Source organism: Mesoplodon densirostris, chromosome 8 (genome assembly GCF_025265405.1).
Source record: "Mesoplodon densirostris isolate mMesDen1 chromosome 8, mMesDen1 primary haplotype, whole genome shotgun sequence".
Lineage (NCBI taxonomy): Eukaryota > Metazoa > Chordata > Mammalia > Artiodactyla > Ziphiidae > Mesoplodon > Mesoplodon densirostris.
In genome coordinates this window covers 23,005,572-23,021,925 of record NC_082668.1, presented here as the reverse complement: position 1 = coordinate 23,021,925, position 16,354 = coordinate 23,005,572, and the positions used below count along the sequence as shown (strand labels likewise).

At 35.4% G+C, this 16,354-nt stretch overlaps 1 protein-coding gene across 1 annotated transcript in view; it reads right to left on the bottom strand.

Annotated features, from left to right (window-relative positions):
- The window catches only part of ABCA12 (ATP binding cassette subfamily A member 12), a 180,220-nt gene that overhangs the window by 91,970 nt on the left and 71,896 nt on the right, over positions 1 to 16,354 (bottom strand). The window contains exons 7-11 of the mRNA XM_060106255.1: positions 14,787 to 14,963; positions 12,886 to 13,064; positions 8,966 to 9,078; positions 4,472 to 4,547; positions 479 to 597 (exon numbers count right to left, since the gene is read on the bottom strand). Coding sequence (XP_059962238.1) covers positions 479 to 597; positions 4,472 to 4,547; positions 8,966 to 9,078; positions 12,886 to 13,064; positions 14,787 to 14,963 — 664 coding nt within the window. The remainder of the gene's footprint in view (positions 1 to 478; positions 598 to 4,471; positions 4,548 to 8,965; positions 9,079 to 12,885; positions 13,065 to 14,786; positions 14,964 to 16,354) is intronic.

Here is a 16,354-nt window from a genome sequence, read left to right as displayed (position 1 = left end):
AAATGCAATCTTCATGGTTAAAGTGTGTAAGGATCAGAAGCAAAAATATTCTGCTACAAAAATGCCTTTCTTTATGTAATTTACATCTGCTTTTGGAAGTCTACATTATCCTTCTTCATTATTTTTTGACAACTAAGATTATTAAGGGCATAGAAAATGTCATGGAGGGTTATGTGAACTCCTAATTCTGGAGACTTGGAAAGTTTATCTAGGTGGCCATTAACACATCTGTTATCTGGCCATTATATATTAAAGTTTGTCCAGGTGGCCAGGTGGTACTAGCAGCAGGGACAGGAGTAATAATATAATAATATGATTAGACAATCCCTTTATATATCAAACCACTGAAACAGATGCATATGGAAACTAAGATTTTTAAATTTTCTTTCTTTTTTAAGCCAACATCTTATAAAATTTACTATTTTAGAACAAAATTACAAACCATGAGTAGCATTGTGACTCTTAAGAAGAGTATTACCTTTTGATCCCCTGGCCAAATTGTCAGTGACATTTCTCACACATGCCAAATAAGGAATATAAGGACTATCTACTGATATATATAAGAGAGCATCTTCAAAGTTTTCCAGTATTAGGAGCCTATAGAATTAGAAAAGAATATATAAATTAAGTCATATAAAAATAAAGCAAAGCCATTTTGTTGAGATCATGTGAGCCCCTAGTTGTTTGGCATTGATTGATTTGAGCATTGAAGCACTGTGAAGTAGGACATCTTCCCCCATCCAGCCCAGCTGCACAATGGCAGCACTACTCTGGATTCTCTAAGTATTTACCTTTTCCATGGGCATTATCTCTATATTTAATTATTTTAATATCCAATCATAAGTGGCCTTAAGATCATTTCTAGGCACATTTACATGAAAGAAAAATCACTGGGCTAGGGTTGCCAGATAAAATACAGGAGTCCCAGTTAAATTTGAATTTCAGGTAAATAATGAACAATTTCTCAGTATTAGTATGTCCCATGAGTCTTGTATGTCTGCTTCCTCTCCCCTCCCCTCCCCTCTCCTCCTTCCCTTCCCTTCTCTTCTCTTCTCTTTTTTCTTTTCTCTTTCCTCTAAATCTGGCAACCCTCTCTCTGGGCTTCAGTTTCCTCTCTTGTCAAATGATCTGCTAGATCCCTTCCACCTATAATATTCTCTAAATAATTTAAATTCATTTAACTGTGATTAAAAAGAAATGGTAGAATCCAAATGAACAATACAAGTTCCTTTTTTTTTCTTTAAACAACCAATTCAGAGTTCCCAAATTAACCACTTTCTGGTTTCCTTTCAAATTGATTGGCATGTGAGGACATAGTCTAAGATTTTTGAGGCATACATATGTGAGTGAGTACACATGTGTATGTTACGCATGCCCTGTCACTTCAACTGTGAGGCTGCGTCTCTACTTATTTTGTAATTTCTTTCCTTAGTGTCTACTATTGAATGTTATGTACAGCAGAGATAGAACAAGTATCAATGGTTTATTTGGGAACCATCTATTTTGAATCAATCTGCACAACACACAAATTAACTAGTTCTATTGGATATTTAATTTAGATTTAATTCAAATACTAATGGAAGAGACTTATCCTGGCATAGCTAGTAAACATGTAGGACAATGTTTGCATTAACATTAAAGAAGTCTCAGGGTGTTTACATGTGGGTTAATGACACTGGATTTTCTTTTTTTATTTTTTACATCTTTATTGGAGTATAATTGCTTCACAATGGTGTGTCAGTTTCTGCCCTACAACAAGGTGAATCAGTTATACATATACATATGTTCCCATATCTCTTCCCTCTTGTGTCTCCCTCCCTCCCACCCTCCCTATCCCACCCCTCCAGGGGGTCACAAAACACCGAGCTGATCTCCCTGATGACACTGGATATTTGAGAAAGTTTGACAAGAAAAAAAATCTATGGCAAGAAAAGTCCCTAACTTGGCAGTCAGAGCACAGTTAATTGATCAGATGGCCGACTCTCATTTAAATACAATCCACAGCCTCCATGTTTAAAAAAATTGCACCCATTCCTGAGGCTTCTTGCTTTTGTTTAGGCACTTCCTTGACCAGAGACTCTCCTCTCAGTATTATCTCTCTTTCTTTTGTGTTTGTCTTCCTCTTTGTCTTAATCATTATAGCACTGAGCCATTTCCATTCTGGTGCTGTGCTCAGGAGCAAAACACTGGTCTACCTTTCCAGATGAAACGGCACAAGAATGGTGAATGGTGAATTTTCAAGCTTTAAATAGAAGAATGTTGGGCTAAAAGTGACCTTGAAATATCATCTAAGCATTATCTTAGTTCCATAAAGAACAGTTGATTGCCAAGATTTTTGAGATTAGATTTAAGATACACCAAAAATTAAGATACATATGTGCCACTGTTTTGGCATAAACATCCAAGTATTCCTTTAAACCATTTAATTTATGTATTCTTTATATAAAAATCTCACCTACTTCTCAAGAATGGTTACAACTAAAGATGAGTTTATGGATGTATGCGTGCATGTGTGTGCATGCACACACACACAACACAATAAAAAATAATTAACTTTAGTGCAAAAATAATGAGGGAGAAGAGCTTTGAGGAAAAGAATTTTTTTTGAGCAGCTTTCTTTAGAAAATTCTGGATCATAAACATTTTTATCTCATGCCAAGTACTGCCACTCTATGATTATTTTAAAGTGGGGAGGGAAAGGAAGTCCAAAGATAAGAAATCCCTTAATTGCATCAATCTCAACAAGAGCCATCTTAAAAGTACTGAATTCTTTCTAATAAACTGTCAGCTAGCTGTCAGTAACCAACTATATTTGCTGTGGAATTTTCAGGTCTGAAGCGCTAACATTATCAATGCTATGGATGCCCCAAGTCTCCGATAAAGATACCTGGCTTCAGCAATAAGCATCCAGTTGTCTCAATTCAGAAGTTGTTTTTTTTTATATATATATCTTTATTGGAGTATAATTGCTTTACAATGCTGTGTTAGTTTCTGTTGTACAGCAAAGTGAATCAGCTATAAGTATACATATCCCCTCTCTCTTGAGCCTCCCTCCCACCCTCCCATCCCATCCCTCTAGGTCGTCACAAAGCACCGAGCTCATCTCCCTGTGCTACAGAGAAGCTTCCCACTAGCTATCTATTTTACATTTGGTAGTGTATATATGTCAGTGCTACTCTCTCACTTCATCTCAGCTTCCCCTTCCCCACCGTGTCCTCAAGTCCGTTCTCTCCATCTGCGTCTTAATTCCTGCCCTTTCACTAGGTTCATTGGTACTGTTTTCTTAGATTCCATATATGTGCATTAGCATACAGTATTTGTTTTTCTCTTTCTGACTGACTTCATTCAATTCAGAGGTTTTTTAAAAAAAAAATTATTTTTCTGGCTATACAGAGAAGGTGTTTAAAAGACTTGATTATTTGGAACATGGACTCCTGTCTGGGGTAAAATTGCCCAGAGCGGTGAGATTGCTCTTGGGAGAAGCATCTGGTTCAGCCACCTCAGAGGAGGAGAGATGTGGGAGCAGAAAGAGGAGGTGGTTATTGATGGAAGGATTTTGTCTAGAATTACCCAGAGTTGGGAAACTTCTCATTGAATAATAGGAAGTTTATAAACAATTGCATAGATTTTATTTTAGAAAAAGAAATGAATGGTGAAAAGTAAGTCCTATTATTTGTTTTTATTTGTACACATTTCCATTAGCACAAAAATATATCCTTTGGGACTAAAGTTAAAGAATTTCAATAGTGTAATTTATCAGGCCAAAACAACCTTTTACATAACAGGCCACCTAGTCTCTAAATTTGCCTTGAACTATGTGCATTTACTTCAGTCAGCTTCTACCATAACTATTACAGTTACTTCAGAGAACTGCTTATATTAATGGTCATTAGAAGCTAAGGTAACTGCTGTTATTTCTACTGCCTATTCCTGAGACAACGTATTTACATGCCCCACAAAGAGTCCAAAATCAAATTACCTATAAACAGTTTTGGCTACCTGAATACTACTGAAGCAAACAAAGTTTGCATTACCTTGAGTGAGCATACAAAATATTTTGATTTTTTAAAACCGAAATAAATAGTAATGTAAAAAATTGGAGACTTCTACATCTTTCATGATGAAAGACCTGAAAAGAGTTGGAAATTGGGCCTCCAGCTAGATTTTCCTCATAGACATAAGGTAACCAATCCAGACAGAACATGTGGGATCTAGTTATACAATCTTAGAACTGAAAAACAGATCCTCATTTTGCATTATCCCAAAGTATTATTGAATAATACCAAAAAACAAGTTTCAACTTTACTGCACTTCAACTGTATCTTTTTCTTTGGTCAGTCAATAATTGATTTTTCTATTCCATAGCCTTAAATACTGATAAAAGAATTATGTTTATGAATTGTTTTGATTGCTTATTCAGCCAAGTTACTTACCAGTTTAGAAACAAACCAACAAACCAACAAAGACTTACTGTGCAGCCAGGCTGCTTGGGGATAGAGACTGTTCATCTTCTTCACTCCACACATGTGCTGTATTATCAGAGCCACCTAAAGTGATAATATTTAATAATATATAGGAGAATATTTAACATTTCCGTAAAGGATTTATTTTTCTAAGCAAAAATCATCCCAGGTCAAATTAATGGGAAAAAAATGCAGGAAGTCTGCAGAATTTTTCTCCAAAGGATTTTATAAGAGATATCTAAGCTCTTTCAGTTGGAAACATTTAAGATACTTACAGGAAATAGATGCCTACTAATTGAAATAATTCCAATGATCAAGCATATGCATTTCGAACAAATTACTTCTCTGTACATCAAACCATTGCATTATTTTATCCTAAGACCTGTATGCATAGATGACTCTTAAATATCATAATGCAAATTGAATACCCCATGACTTCTTAATCAAATGAAGCCAATTTCAGTCTTATGGGTCACTGGATTTTTCTGTTTGTCTTCAGTTGTCTAGAATGTAGCCGTAGGAAACATCTACCATCACTAATCTATATTTTCTATCTTTCAAAAAGCAGCCAGTGATTTCAACTGAATGCAGCTGTGAATGCAAATTGGCTAATGTTAACAGAACCATTCTGAGTGGTCTCAAATAATACGAAAGCTTGGAGTGTGGAAGGCAATCACTAAGTTGGGTCTAATGGAAACCATATGTGAAGATCTAATTCAACATAGAGAATTGTCCCTAGAAGTTAAACAGGTTCCTTATTCCGCTTGCTGCATAACATTGTATTGTTAAAGAGTAAGTGTGCAACAACATTCACATGCAAAATTGAAAATGAAATACTTTAAACAGCTACTACATAAATAAAAACATCAGAAATCCAGTGCTTTCATCCGGCCCCTTTAAGGAAATGGTATTACTTATTTCAGTCTTCCCTGTAGACACTACTAATTCCTTATAAATAATCCAGTAGTTTTAGTGCTGTCATTTTTTAACATTGGCCTAACCATTTTCAATAGGATATTTTATTGCCAGCTTTAACGCTTCTCCCATTGTCTCTAGTTCGCGTGTTCTAAAGCCTTCTGAGAAGATCCTAGCACAAAACTAGGAAACCATCTGTACTTTTCTCACGCTGATCATTTTGTTTAAGCATGTGTGTAAAAGACTCACAGAATTAAAGACCTCCTTATCTACGTCTGTATCAGTCATGCCTGAGTAATGTCTGCTCTGTCCCTAGTATCTGGCAGAGAGGCTTTTTCAGTTTTCCTCTCTGGCAGAAGGGAGTTCTCTGCTCTGCTCAAGATGCAGCTAAGTATTATTGCTCTAATGATAGCAATGCATTAGTAAGTGAAAGGACCAAGAAGAAGATACCCAGAATAAGTAAACCTAATTAATAATGGTAATACCTATTATTTATTGGCATCCATATATAAAATAATCCAGGATAGGACTCTGGAGACTTATGCTTTTGCAGTGTAACAGTATATAAAATCATTTTCCCAAGATCATATCTTGCTCACTTTGAATTCCTATGTGATGCTGAGCAAGTTCATTAGCATTTGTATTCTATATGGTTATGTGTCTCTTCCTCATCACGCTATTCAAATGAATAACTAATAGAAATTAACTTTATACATATCAATTATAGGCTTGACCTTGCTGTTAAGTATGGACTTCTCCCTCTGGCCACTTTTCATTCTGGACTCTAAGGTGTCTGAGAAGAAATACTGTATTAAATAGGCTTTAATGTAGTGGAAATTGTTACAGACCTTTAAAATGTCAGATTTTACTTTATTTGTAGAATTAGGCATATATAAAAAGGGTGCCCAAAGACATAGAAAGAAATCCACTGCACAGATAACCTCTTTCACCAGTAAAGATTGCTTTCTATTTTTAAAGATGTAATTTCATGTAATTTACTGTACTTTGCAAAACAGCAAACTTCAATGAGCCCAAAAGGTAATCTTTGCTCTCAAAACTCAGTTTTATAAATGAAAATACTAAACTGTGAAGTAGGGATCCTCAGTGGGATGGAGCTGAGAATTCGACTCCTTAAAACAGGAAGTTAGGAGACAAGCTTCTTCGCAAGTGTTTATTAGCATCTCCATAGTATCATGGTTGCTGAGGAGGCTTCTGAAAAAACCTTGAACTATGTTCATAACCAGGGTTGAATCAGAAGTAGACATGGGGTGGGGAGGTCTGAATTAGAAATAGACATGTGGTGTGGAAAGGAATGGGGCAATGGCTATCAAAAAAATGTATCATGTGAGAAGGAATCTGACACAAATAGTCAAACTCCATCAGTGGCTGAAAGTGGAGCCAATTCTGAGGTTTGGTGGTGGCAGGTACTTGTGTGAGCTATCATAGTGTGTATACATCCCAGATGGTAAATATGAGTGAGGCCATCTAACAAAGAGCTTGGGGACCTGGCTTTGGGCTTAGACAGATCTAGGCTCTAAATCTCAGTTCAGTCACTTGCTGGATGTATAACACAGGCAAAGTGCCCAGCCTCCCTTTGCCTCAGTTTCTTTGTCTGCAAAATAGGATAATAACTATCTCTTATAGAGTTGTTTTGATGATAGAAGGGACTTAAGATAATAAAACATTTATCACTGACACAAAAAATACTACCCTTTTATTTTTTCTTTGAAAGAGAGGAGTGAGACCCTCAAAGCTATCTGAGCCCTGTCATGCATTAGAGAGGACCCAAACAACTCTGCTATAAGAAACCATTCCACTCCAGTTTACTGATTGTAAAGCCAAGGGAAGAAGTATGTTCACAAATACCGCTAAACACCATGGAGACTAAGCACGGGTGGCTTGGGCAACGTGACAGGTATCTGTACTTCAAAACAAGTTTGAGTTTCCTGAAGGATTCCCAGAAATACCTGGAAGGATTTTTCAAAGGCCATGAAATTTCTGCTCAGGCAGGTAGGTAGGGGCTTAGGGTTAATGACTTAGGAATTGACATTAATGTTACTGCGTTCGTATCCTCAGACTGATAAAGTCACAGGTGTAGGAAATTAAAAAACAAACAAATACAAGCACATCTAATTTTAAAAATAAAAGCACATTTCCTTGATGTATTTCCTTGTCATCCTGACTATCCAATGGCATGGCTTAACACATGCCAAAATCATTAGCATATTCATAGACATGAGACATGGCCGTTGTTAAGTATTGAAAATTGAGTTCGTTATACTGTTCAACAGAAAAAAGTGTTCTGCTGCCTCAGTTAATGACAGGTTCTTTTGCTTCTAAGGCACTGAGGAGCTTCTGTCCTTTGTAAAAAAATTTTCAACTTCATCCCTCTACTTTACAATTACAAGGTGTGAGTCTGAAGATGAAAAGGAAAAGAATGGTAAGGAGAACTTGAAGTTCTCAAGTCTTTAAAATGAAAATATAAAAATATACAGAGGAAATAATTAGTGTTTTTTACTGTACTGTCTGGTTTTCTGGTCTGGACTTTTTTAAAAGTGCAAATTTTTTTTAACCTTAATGTTCGTCAAGACCGTTGAATTTAACAACAATCAATCTTGCAAGCTAGTCATTAATTCTGTAATTGATGATATAAAAAATGTTCTAGACTAACAGAAATTGGTATCCAAGTATATGTTAGACCCTCCTTCGAGAAGTCTTCAAAGCCTTTCCAAACTTGCTATTCATATGAAAACTAATAAAGACCTTGTAATAAACAATCGGGTTGTGACCTGATGCTCTCAGGACACTTATCAATAATCCAAAGGTAAAGTCTACATATTTAAAAGCTGACAAACTCAGTTGAGAAAGCCTATTTCTAAATTCATTCAGGAGAGGTAAATGCTAACGAAACATTTTACTTGGGATGTATGGATTTATTTCTTATAGCCCTAAATGTTTTCTGTATATGGCTGTGTGTGTGTCTGGGCATTTCCATGTGTGTGGTATATAATGCTATCCTCTATATGCAAAGGTGATTTTTTTCTGATTCACTAGCAACATGCTATAGTTTGTCTTATACCTGTAAGTGACAGTAGAGCTATACTGATCTATTCACACTCTGATGTCCATCATGCATTTTCAAGATGGCTGGTTGAGGGGTATATTTTTACCAAAGACTCATCCTGATTAAAAAGACAAAGTTTGAAAATGAGGGCAAAGATACTGCGATTCAGTGTAGGCTTTTGTTCAAAAAGTATTGGTAGAAATCTACTTGCTGAGGCTTACTCCCTTACTCTGATATTTATTTTTCATACCAACTATAAACATAGCTTTATAATATAGCTAAGAGAGATGAGTTTTACCAAAATAAAAATCCTAGAAAGTCACAGCCCCTTTTCTGGCCATTTCTCCTTGTCTCCACACTTCGATTATCTAAAGACACAGATTTAGTTGTAGCTTATGTCCCTACCTAAGAATAATACCATCCATTACTGATTACTTCACTTGTACTTTGTTTTTTATTTTTAATGGAACTGAATACAGAATTGCAACACAGAATTGAATACAGGAAGATGGAAATATAATACCTCGAGATGGGGAGTCCAGAGTGTAAAGCAGATGTTTAACAGATTTACTGAGAGTTCTGAAACCTTCGTTAGTTGTAACACGTGGATAAACCTTCTGCATGGCCAGCAGCACACTAACAAGTTGAAAAACAATTAAACCAGATTGCATTTCAAGGTTTGCAGACAGAAACAAAAGGTTATTCAAGGAGAAAATAGCTACAGCATAGAAAACTATTCTTATAACATACGAAACAAGATGCTGCTTTTGTCATCTAATTACTTGTCTGTTTATGCACAAAATCCCAACTATCTTGAACCACACAGAGCACTTCACTGGTTCCAGGATTCTAAAACCTAAAAGGCCTTAAAGTCAGAAGTGAATTTCATGTCAGTTTTTTTTTTCTTTGTTAAGACCTAAAAATAAGCGGTTAGAAATAGAAGTTTCCAGTGAAAGGATACTTTTTTTATTGTTTTTAATTCAAGGAAAAAATTAAATATTGGAAACTATTTTAATTAAAAATCAAGCCCAGATAAAAGATCCAGTTTCAAGAATAATTATTAATTAGCATTTGATAAATATTTACCTTTACAAAGGTAAACAAATGGTAATGTTTTTGGAAAAAAATGGAGCTTGCCCTAATTAAAGACTGCATTCTACCCCCTAAATGGCCCATAGGCACTGCTCCAGGGGTAGCTCAAAATTAATATCCGGACTAACTGGCACTGTCTTCCTATGATTTTTATGTTACTAATAAGATGGGCAGGGCTTCCCTGGTGGTGCAGTGGTTGAGAGTCCGCCTGCCGATGCAGGGGACACGGGTTTGTGCCCTGGTCCGGGAGGATCCCACGTGCCGTGGAGCGGCTGGGCCCGTGAGCCATGGCCGCTGAGCCTGCGTGTCCGGAGCCTGTGCTCCGCAATGGGAGAGGCCACAACAGTGAGAGGCCCACGTACCGCAAAAAAAAAAACAAAAAAAAAACCCACAAAAAAACAAGATAATGAGCAAATTCACTTATGCTGGAGTTCATTCCATATTTCCAAAAAACCAACTAGGGATTTAAGAAATGCCTTCTTTATCGCCTTAATGTCATTAGCACATTTTAAAAATGTTAGCTTTGTACAAGTATGTCTGAATTTCACAAATACTGTGAGGCAATGCTTTAATGTACATGAGTAGTAACTTAAAAGGCTCTGTTAAGGATTTGCCACTGTGAAGTGAAATGTAATACATACTAGGTGATAGTTTTTCCATATGTATCCTAATCAACTGAAGGCTCACTCCAGCAACAGTATGTGCATATACTTTCTACCATATTTTTGGAATTTTTAATATTTAAATTAAGGTCCTTTTAATTTTAGCTCCCTAGCTATGAATGAAAATATTTAGAGAGCTAAGAGTATCCTCTAGTTTCTAGTAGATATGTGTCTGTATATAAACATATATATATTTATAATTTTATTTACTTCTCTAATAGTTCCATAAAGTCATTTTCATTTGTTTTGTTTTATAGACAGGAAAACTAAAGTTCAAAAAGTTAAATAACTTACACGAGGTTATCCAAATAAATAGAACTGGTTCTGTCTAATTTCAAAGTTTATGTTCTTTCCACTTTATGTCTTGCCTCTGGCACTTTGCCCCAACATGGTGGGGAGGACAGAACATTTCTGCACTGAGCCCACAGCATTGTTAGCTTGTTTTTACAGCTGTGTGTTTGGCCATAGGGGCATGGCTGTATTTTTTTCATTTCTGCTCTATATACATAACAGTCAATACCTCAGGCATTTTTATATTTGCCCCCAAGAATCTCCTGGTTCTCAGACTTTGAGTTACTTCTGAACCCTGGTCACATGGAGACCAGTTAAATGTTCTGAGGTTGTAGATCTCTGCCAGCCTTCTCCCAGCTTGGCCTTCTGCTTGACTCAGCTAATCTGTTGTCTCAAAGTAACACCTTCAAAGACTGAACACTTGACAATCTCATTGTAACTGTCAGCATTATTGTTATTAATATAATTAATAAAAAGGTCAGAAGACTTAATTCATCTTTTTCTAACAAAACATGACTTAAAAATGACACCTGACCATTGTCCTCTCTGAAATCCTTTAAACTATTGATCAAAATACTTTTATTTCACTTCACTGATTTTGTTTTTCTGTCCTTTTCATCATATACAAATGGAAGTTATCCAAAACAAGTCTCCTTATATGTAAAGGTAATTTAAAAAGGAGTTTTTGTGGGCTTCCCTGGTGGCGCAATGGTTGACAGTCCGCCTGCCGATGTAGGGGACATGGGTTCGTGCCCCGGTCTGGGAAGATCCCACATGCTGCAGAGCAGCTGGGCCCGTGAGCCATGGCCACTGAGCCTGCACGTCCGGAGCCTGTGCTTTGCAACGGGAGAGGCCACAACAGTGAGAGGCCCGCGTACCACACACACACAAAAAAAAAAAAAAAAAAAGGAGTTTTTGTGATTCATATCTCAGCATAACTTCTTCCTCATAAATGGTGAATATCATGTATGTTTTTTCATATACAATTCTTGACTTTTGAGATTACTCATTTTTGCTAACCTCTGTCATAATCTTAACATTATATAATCTCGTTTTGGTGACTGAACTATATAACAACTTACAACTTTGCAAAATTGCTGGTGTAAATAACCTCAAAACCTTTTTATGGGGTTTATTTGTCCATATTACTTGATCAACAAAGAGTAAGATAAACCAATGATTTGATGATAAAATACAGTCATCTGTGAAGAATTTACAGATTTTAGTGATACTGTTAGTTTAATAATAATAGTAAAGGAGATTTAACTTTAAAAAACTAGTGTGTGTTTCCTCTTTCATAAAATGGGGATATCTGTAGTCTCAATCTCAAAGCACGGTTGTGAGAATCAAATGAAATTAATGCAACAACATGAGGGCTTATTATAAGGTCTTTGAACAAATATAAACTCTTGGAAGCTTATCAGAGAAGATGAGAAAACTCTTGTGGTGCTTCAGACATTAGCGATGGAATCCACTGTACTCTTAGTGACATATTAGAGAGGCAGTCTGGGTTCTGGAGTTAAAAAACCCAGGTTCAAACCCTCCTAGCGGCATGATCATCAAATATTTAATTTTTATAACCTTATCTCACTTATAAAATAAATAATAGTTCTGTTGTAAGTTTCAATGTGATATATATAAAGGGTCCAGTAAAGTGTCTGGCATATAACAGGCAGTCAGTAATTGCTAGTTGTTAATATAGTTGTTGTTGTTTTGCTTAATGCACATTTCCAAATTAGCTAGACAGCCAAAACCTAAGTATGTGTCCATCAAACTCTGAATGCTGGCCATGCTCAGATCTCTTTTATGAGGAATGCAGGCTTTAAAAGGGTTTCTTCTGCAAAATTTTTCAAATCTTTGTGTCATATGTGTCAAATAAAGCCAACCCAATATGCAGGCTTAAGCTGGCTGCACCTGAGGGAGGCCAAACCCCTTGGGGTGGCTTGGTGTAAACTCTAGCCAATGGGGTTGTTTTTTACTGTGTAGTGCAACCAAAACCCAATGAAATATTTTCTTCTTGCACAGTTAAAATACTAGATGCACAGAGCCCTGGTTGTCCCTGAGTGAGCCTGAGCCAAGGTTCCAATCTACCATTGGTCCTGCTCTACCATCTTTCTCAGAAGTCTGGGATACCAACTGACACTATAGATGTTATGATTAGTGTTCCTCCTTGTTTCTCCATAAACCTGTCAATAATGCTGATGACCACAGTGTGTGTTTCTCCTTTGCCTAACTAATACACTTACTTTCGTTGCCAAAATCTGCAATAAGGTGCTGAAGGATTATTTGCCGTGTTTAAATTACCTACCTACCAGTGATCCTAAAGGTAATATTAAAAAAAAAAAGAAAGACTTCTTTATGAACAGTAATATTCCCCTTAATTCTTACTTTTTCTTACCTGTTTGCACTTCGAAGAACATCAAATAGATTGCTTAGTGTCGTGTCATTCCGGAACACATTTGGAAAACTGGAGAGAAGCTGCCACACAGCTGTCTGCTTTTGCATGTGTGAGAAAAAGGACAGCACTTTGACCATTTCCTGAAACACTATCTTCTGGTTTTGGGGATCACTTGATAGCTTAAAAAATAAAACCACAAACAGGGTGAAATGATACTTCAACATCTGTAACCACATGGCTAACTGCCTTTGAAAACATTAAAAGTTTAGATTTTCACATAAGTAATTCTTTCAGATTTTCATTCAGTTTGAAGTCATCTTTTACTTGGAAAAACTATAACCATTTCAAATGTTCTTACACATAATTAGATTCTTTCCTATAGTTCCAGAAATTGGCATATTTAATGTTTGCTTAACAAAACTGTTTATACAAAATATTTAAATTGTGTTTGGGAAATTAAAATTAATTTCTTAAAATAAAATTAGCTTCAGAGTAGTATTTTTGTTTTTCTTTAGGATCTGGTGCAGGATCTGCAGACATATCTTCTCTATATCCATTAGTAGACCTTATATTATTTATTATTTGCATAGAAAACCCTTAAAATTTATATATTTTATATTATATGTGTGTGAATATGTATACATACAAACATGAAAATGTCTACTATTACAATTATACATACTTAACAAAATAAAGTATTTCCAAAGTTCTGCTGGATTACAAGGAACTTCAGTTATAATAAAGATTTAGAGTGAATATCCTATGTAATAATCATATCTTGTACTAGAAGCAAACAAATAAATGAAAACCATGACCTGCACTTTTGCTCTGAATCACAGGATCCAGCTAATACCTTCATTATATTCCCACCCAAAACAATCTTCTTAATAAGCTCATTCATACTAGTAAAGTCAGGGTTTTGTTCTGTCTTAATTCAAGGTCTTTCACGCTGAAAATGTGATTTTGAACAACATATTCTTAACCACACATTCTACGTGACTGCTGAGTTTGTTGAGATAGAATTTTAAGTGCTCTACATTGGATTGGGATTATTATAACAGTGTCTCTAATCTAGTTCATTTGGAAAACTCAGACTACTGAAGAGTAATTTAAGCATTCTGCACTTACTTACAATAAAATTCAGAGAATCAAGGGGGAAAATGTTAGATGTGGACATGTTTCATTTATTCCTGTTTAGAAAACTTTGAGAGAATTCTGAATATTTTTGTGAACTTTCATTGTATGTGGAGTTTCATTAAAAGAAGATTATCAGTGTCTTATTTTCACATCTTAATTTAAGACTAGCATATGAAAATGGTCATTAGCACTCCATATTATAAAGTTCTTGGTTTTAATATATAATATTTGGGAAAGAGGGATTATATATTATTTCATAAAAAGTCAAATTTGTAAATTGGGTTTGACCTTAGAAGAAACATTTTAAAGATTATCCATTATTCTAACTTCCGAGAGTTATAAGGCTCTGATAGTTTAACTATTAAACTTACATTGTATCCTGAGTAATCTCACTTAAATAAAATATCTCAGAGAAAACAGTCAATCTTCATTCACCATAGAGCAAAGTCAAATTTCATCTACAAAGATGTCTCCACATTAACCATAATGCAATATTTTTGGTTCAACATTAACATAATTTCAATCCTGCACATTTAAATAGCAAATAGACATATTACTTAGAATTAGACATTGCATGTGAATCTCTGTGCAAGGAATTCATGCCAAAGGTGAGCCAACATTTCAGTCAGCATTTCCTAGTCCATGTGGGCTATGCATTTGCTCTTTAATTCATTTTGAGTCACTTTGTGTATACAACAATGGAAACAATACACTTCTTTCTATTGTTTATGAGATCTTGATCATGTTAAAATATTTACACTCACCTGAGAGAACTGGTTTGTTAGTTCTTGGAGAGAAGACTCTAAAAGGGTCATGTTGGACAGGCAAAATATGTTAAAAACATTTTTCCCTAGAGTGGTCCAAGAGAAGGCATAATCAGCAGTATATCTTGGATAGTTCTCACACAGTTCTCTTCGCATATCTTCTGAAGTCGAATTTTGCTGTAAAAGCAATGTGTGTGAGAAGAGTGGTATAATAATGTTAGTAAATATAGATATTAACGTGTCCTAGTCATCAAGGAAACTGACCTGTCTACATAATAGCCATTTTAAGGTCCTGCACTATAGCAACTATTAAATTAACACTAAAATACATTCGGTTTACCCATGAAAAGTCACTGAGAGAATGTGTGAATGTGGTAACTCTTGTCATCTTTATGATTTAAAAGATTTGCATATGATTTTTTTAACTGAACACATTTCCTGTCTCTGACTAGACAACCTAAATTTACTAGATCTTGTTTCACAAAAATCTTCAGGCTTAAAAATCTTAAGCTTTTCCTGGACATTTAACAGCAGAGACTTAGGGGTCCTAATAATTTGTGACACTTCATGGGAAAGTGGCCAGGATCTTTGGAAGAATTCCAAAAAGGAAGAGCTTCAGAGTCTAGTCTCAAGACCAACAGTGTTTGTTTAGAGAAGTGGAAAAACATGGATCATGTTTCATTTGCAAAGCAATTATTTCATCTAAGAATTATGCATATAAAGAAAAAAGAAAACATATATGAAAATACATACAAGCATATAATTATCAAAGGCAATAATTGGAAAGCATTTTCATAATGGAAGTCCCCCATATATTTCACAGTACAGACCAGTTAACAGATGCAGCACTATTTTCATCTATAATATTGATCCCATTCACCATTAAGTTCTTTAGATATTTACAGAGCCAATTATAGTTAGTTGCAATATTTAATGCATCCTTCCTAGTAATTAATTATTATAACCTGTGAGGTGAGGGCTAGCTAACTTCATCCTCCCTTTATATCACAAAATCTACACTCTACCTTCCAGTGATTCAACTTCTAAATGTAATGAAACAAGACAGGCTCCACTTATTCCAGGAGATACTGTAAGTGCCAGGTCTTCTAGTCATTCATCCACATCTCTTTCTTAATATTACATATAAACTCACCCCAGAATGATTTCTCTACTTATTCTTGCAAGGGTTGCAGAAAGCAGTAAACAGAAAGAAAAAGGAATCAGAGAGATTGCTGACAGAGGCATCAATATGTGATCCTAATTTTTACATCCCTCTTCTGCTCCAACTACTCTGAAATATGTATCTATACATAGAAAATTCATTTTTGACTTATCTCCATCGGATACATGACTCCGTGCTGCCTCACAAAATTCTGAAATTTTATTCCATATGAGAAAGAGAACCTGGGAGTTTCAATACAATAAAGTGGTATTTTTGAGAATAGCACTGCTATTCTAGCTATTAAAGAATTTTTAACTTATACAATGCAAGGCTGTTTGCTTCTGGGAACCAATATAGAAGAAATAGAATGGAATAAAATAACTTTCCCTAGTTTGCACCCTAGCAT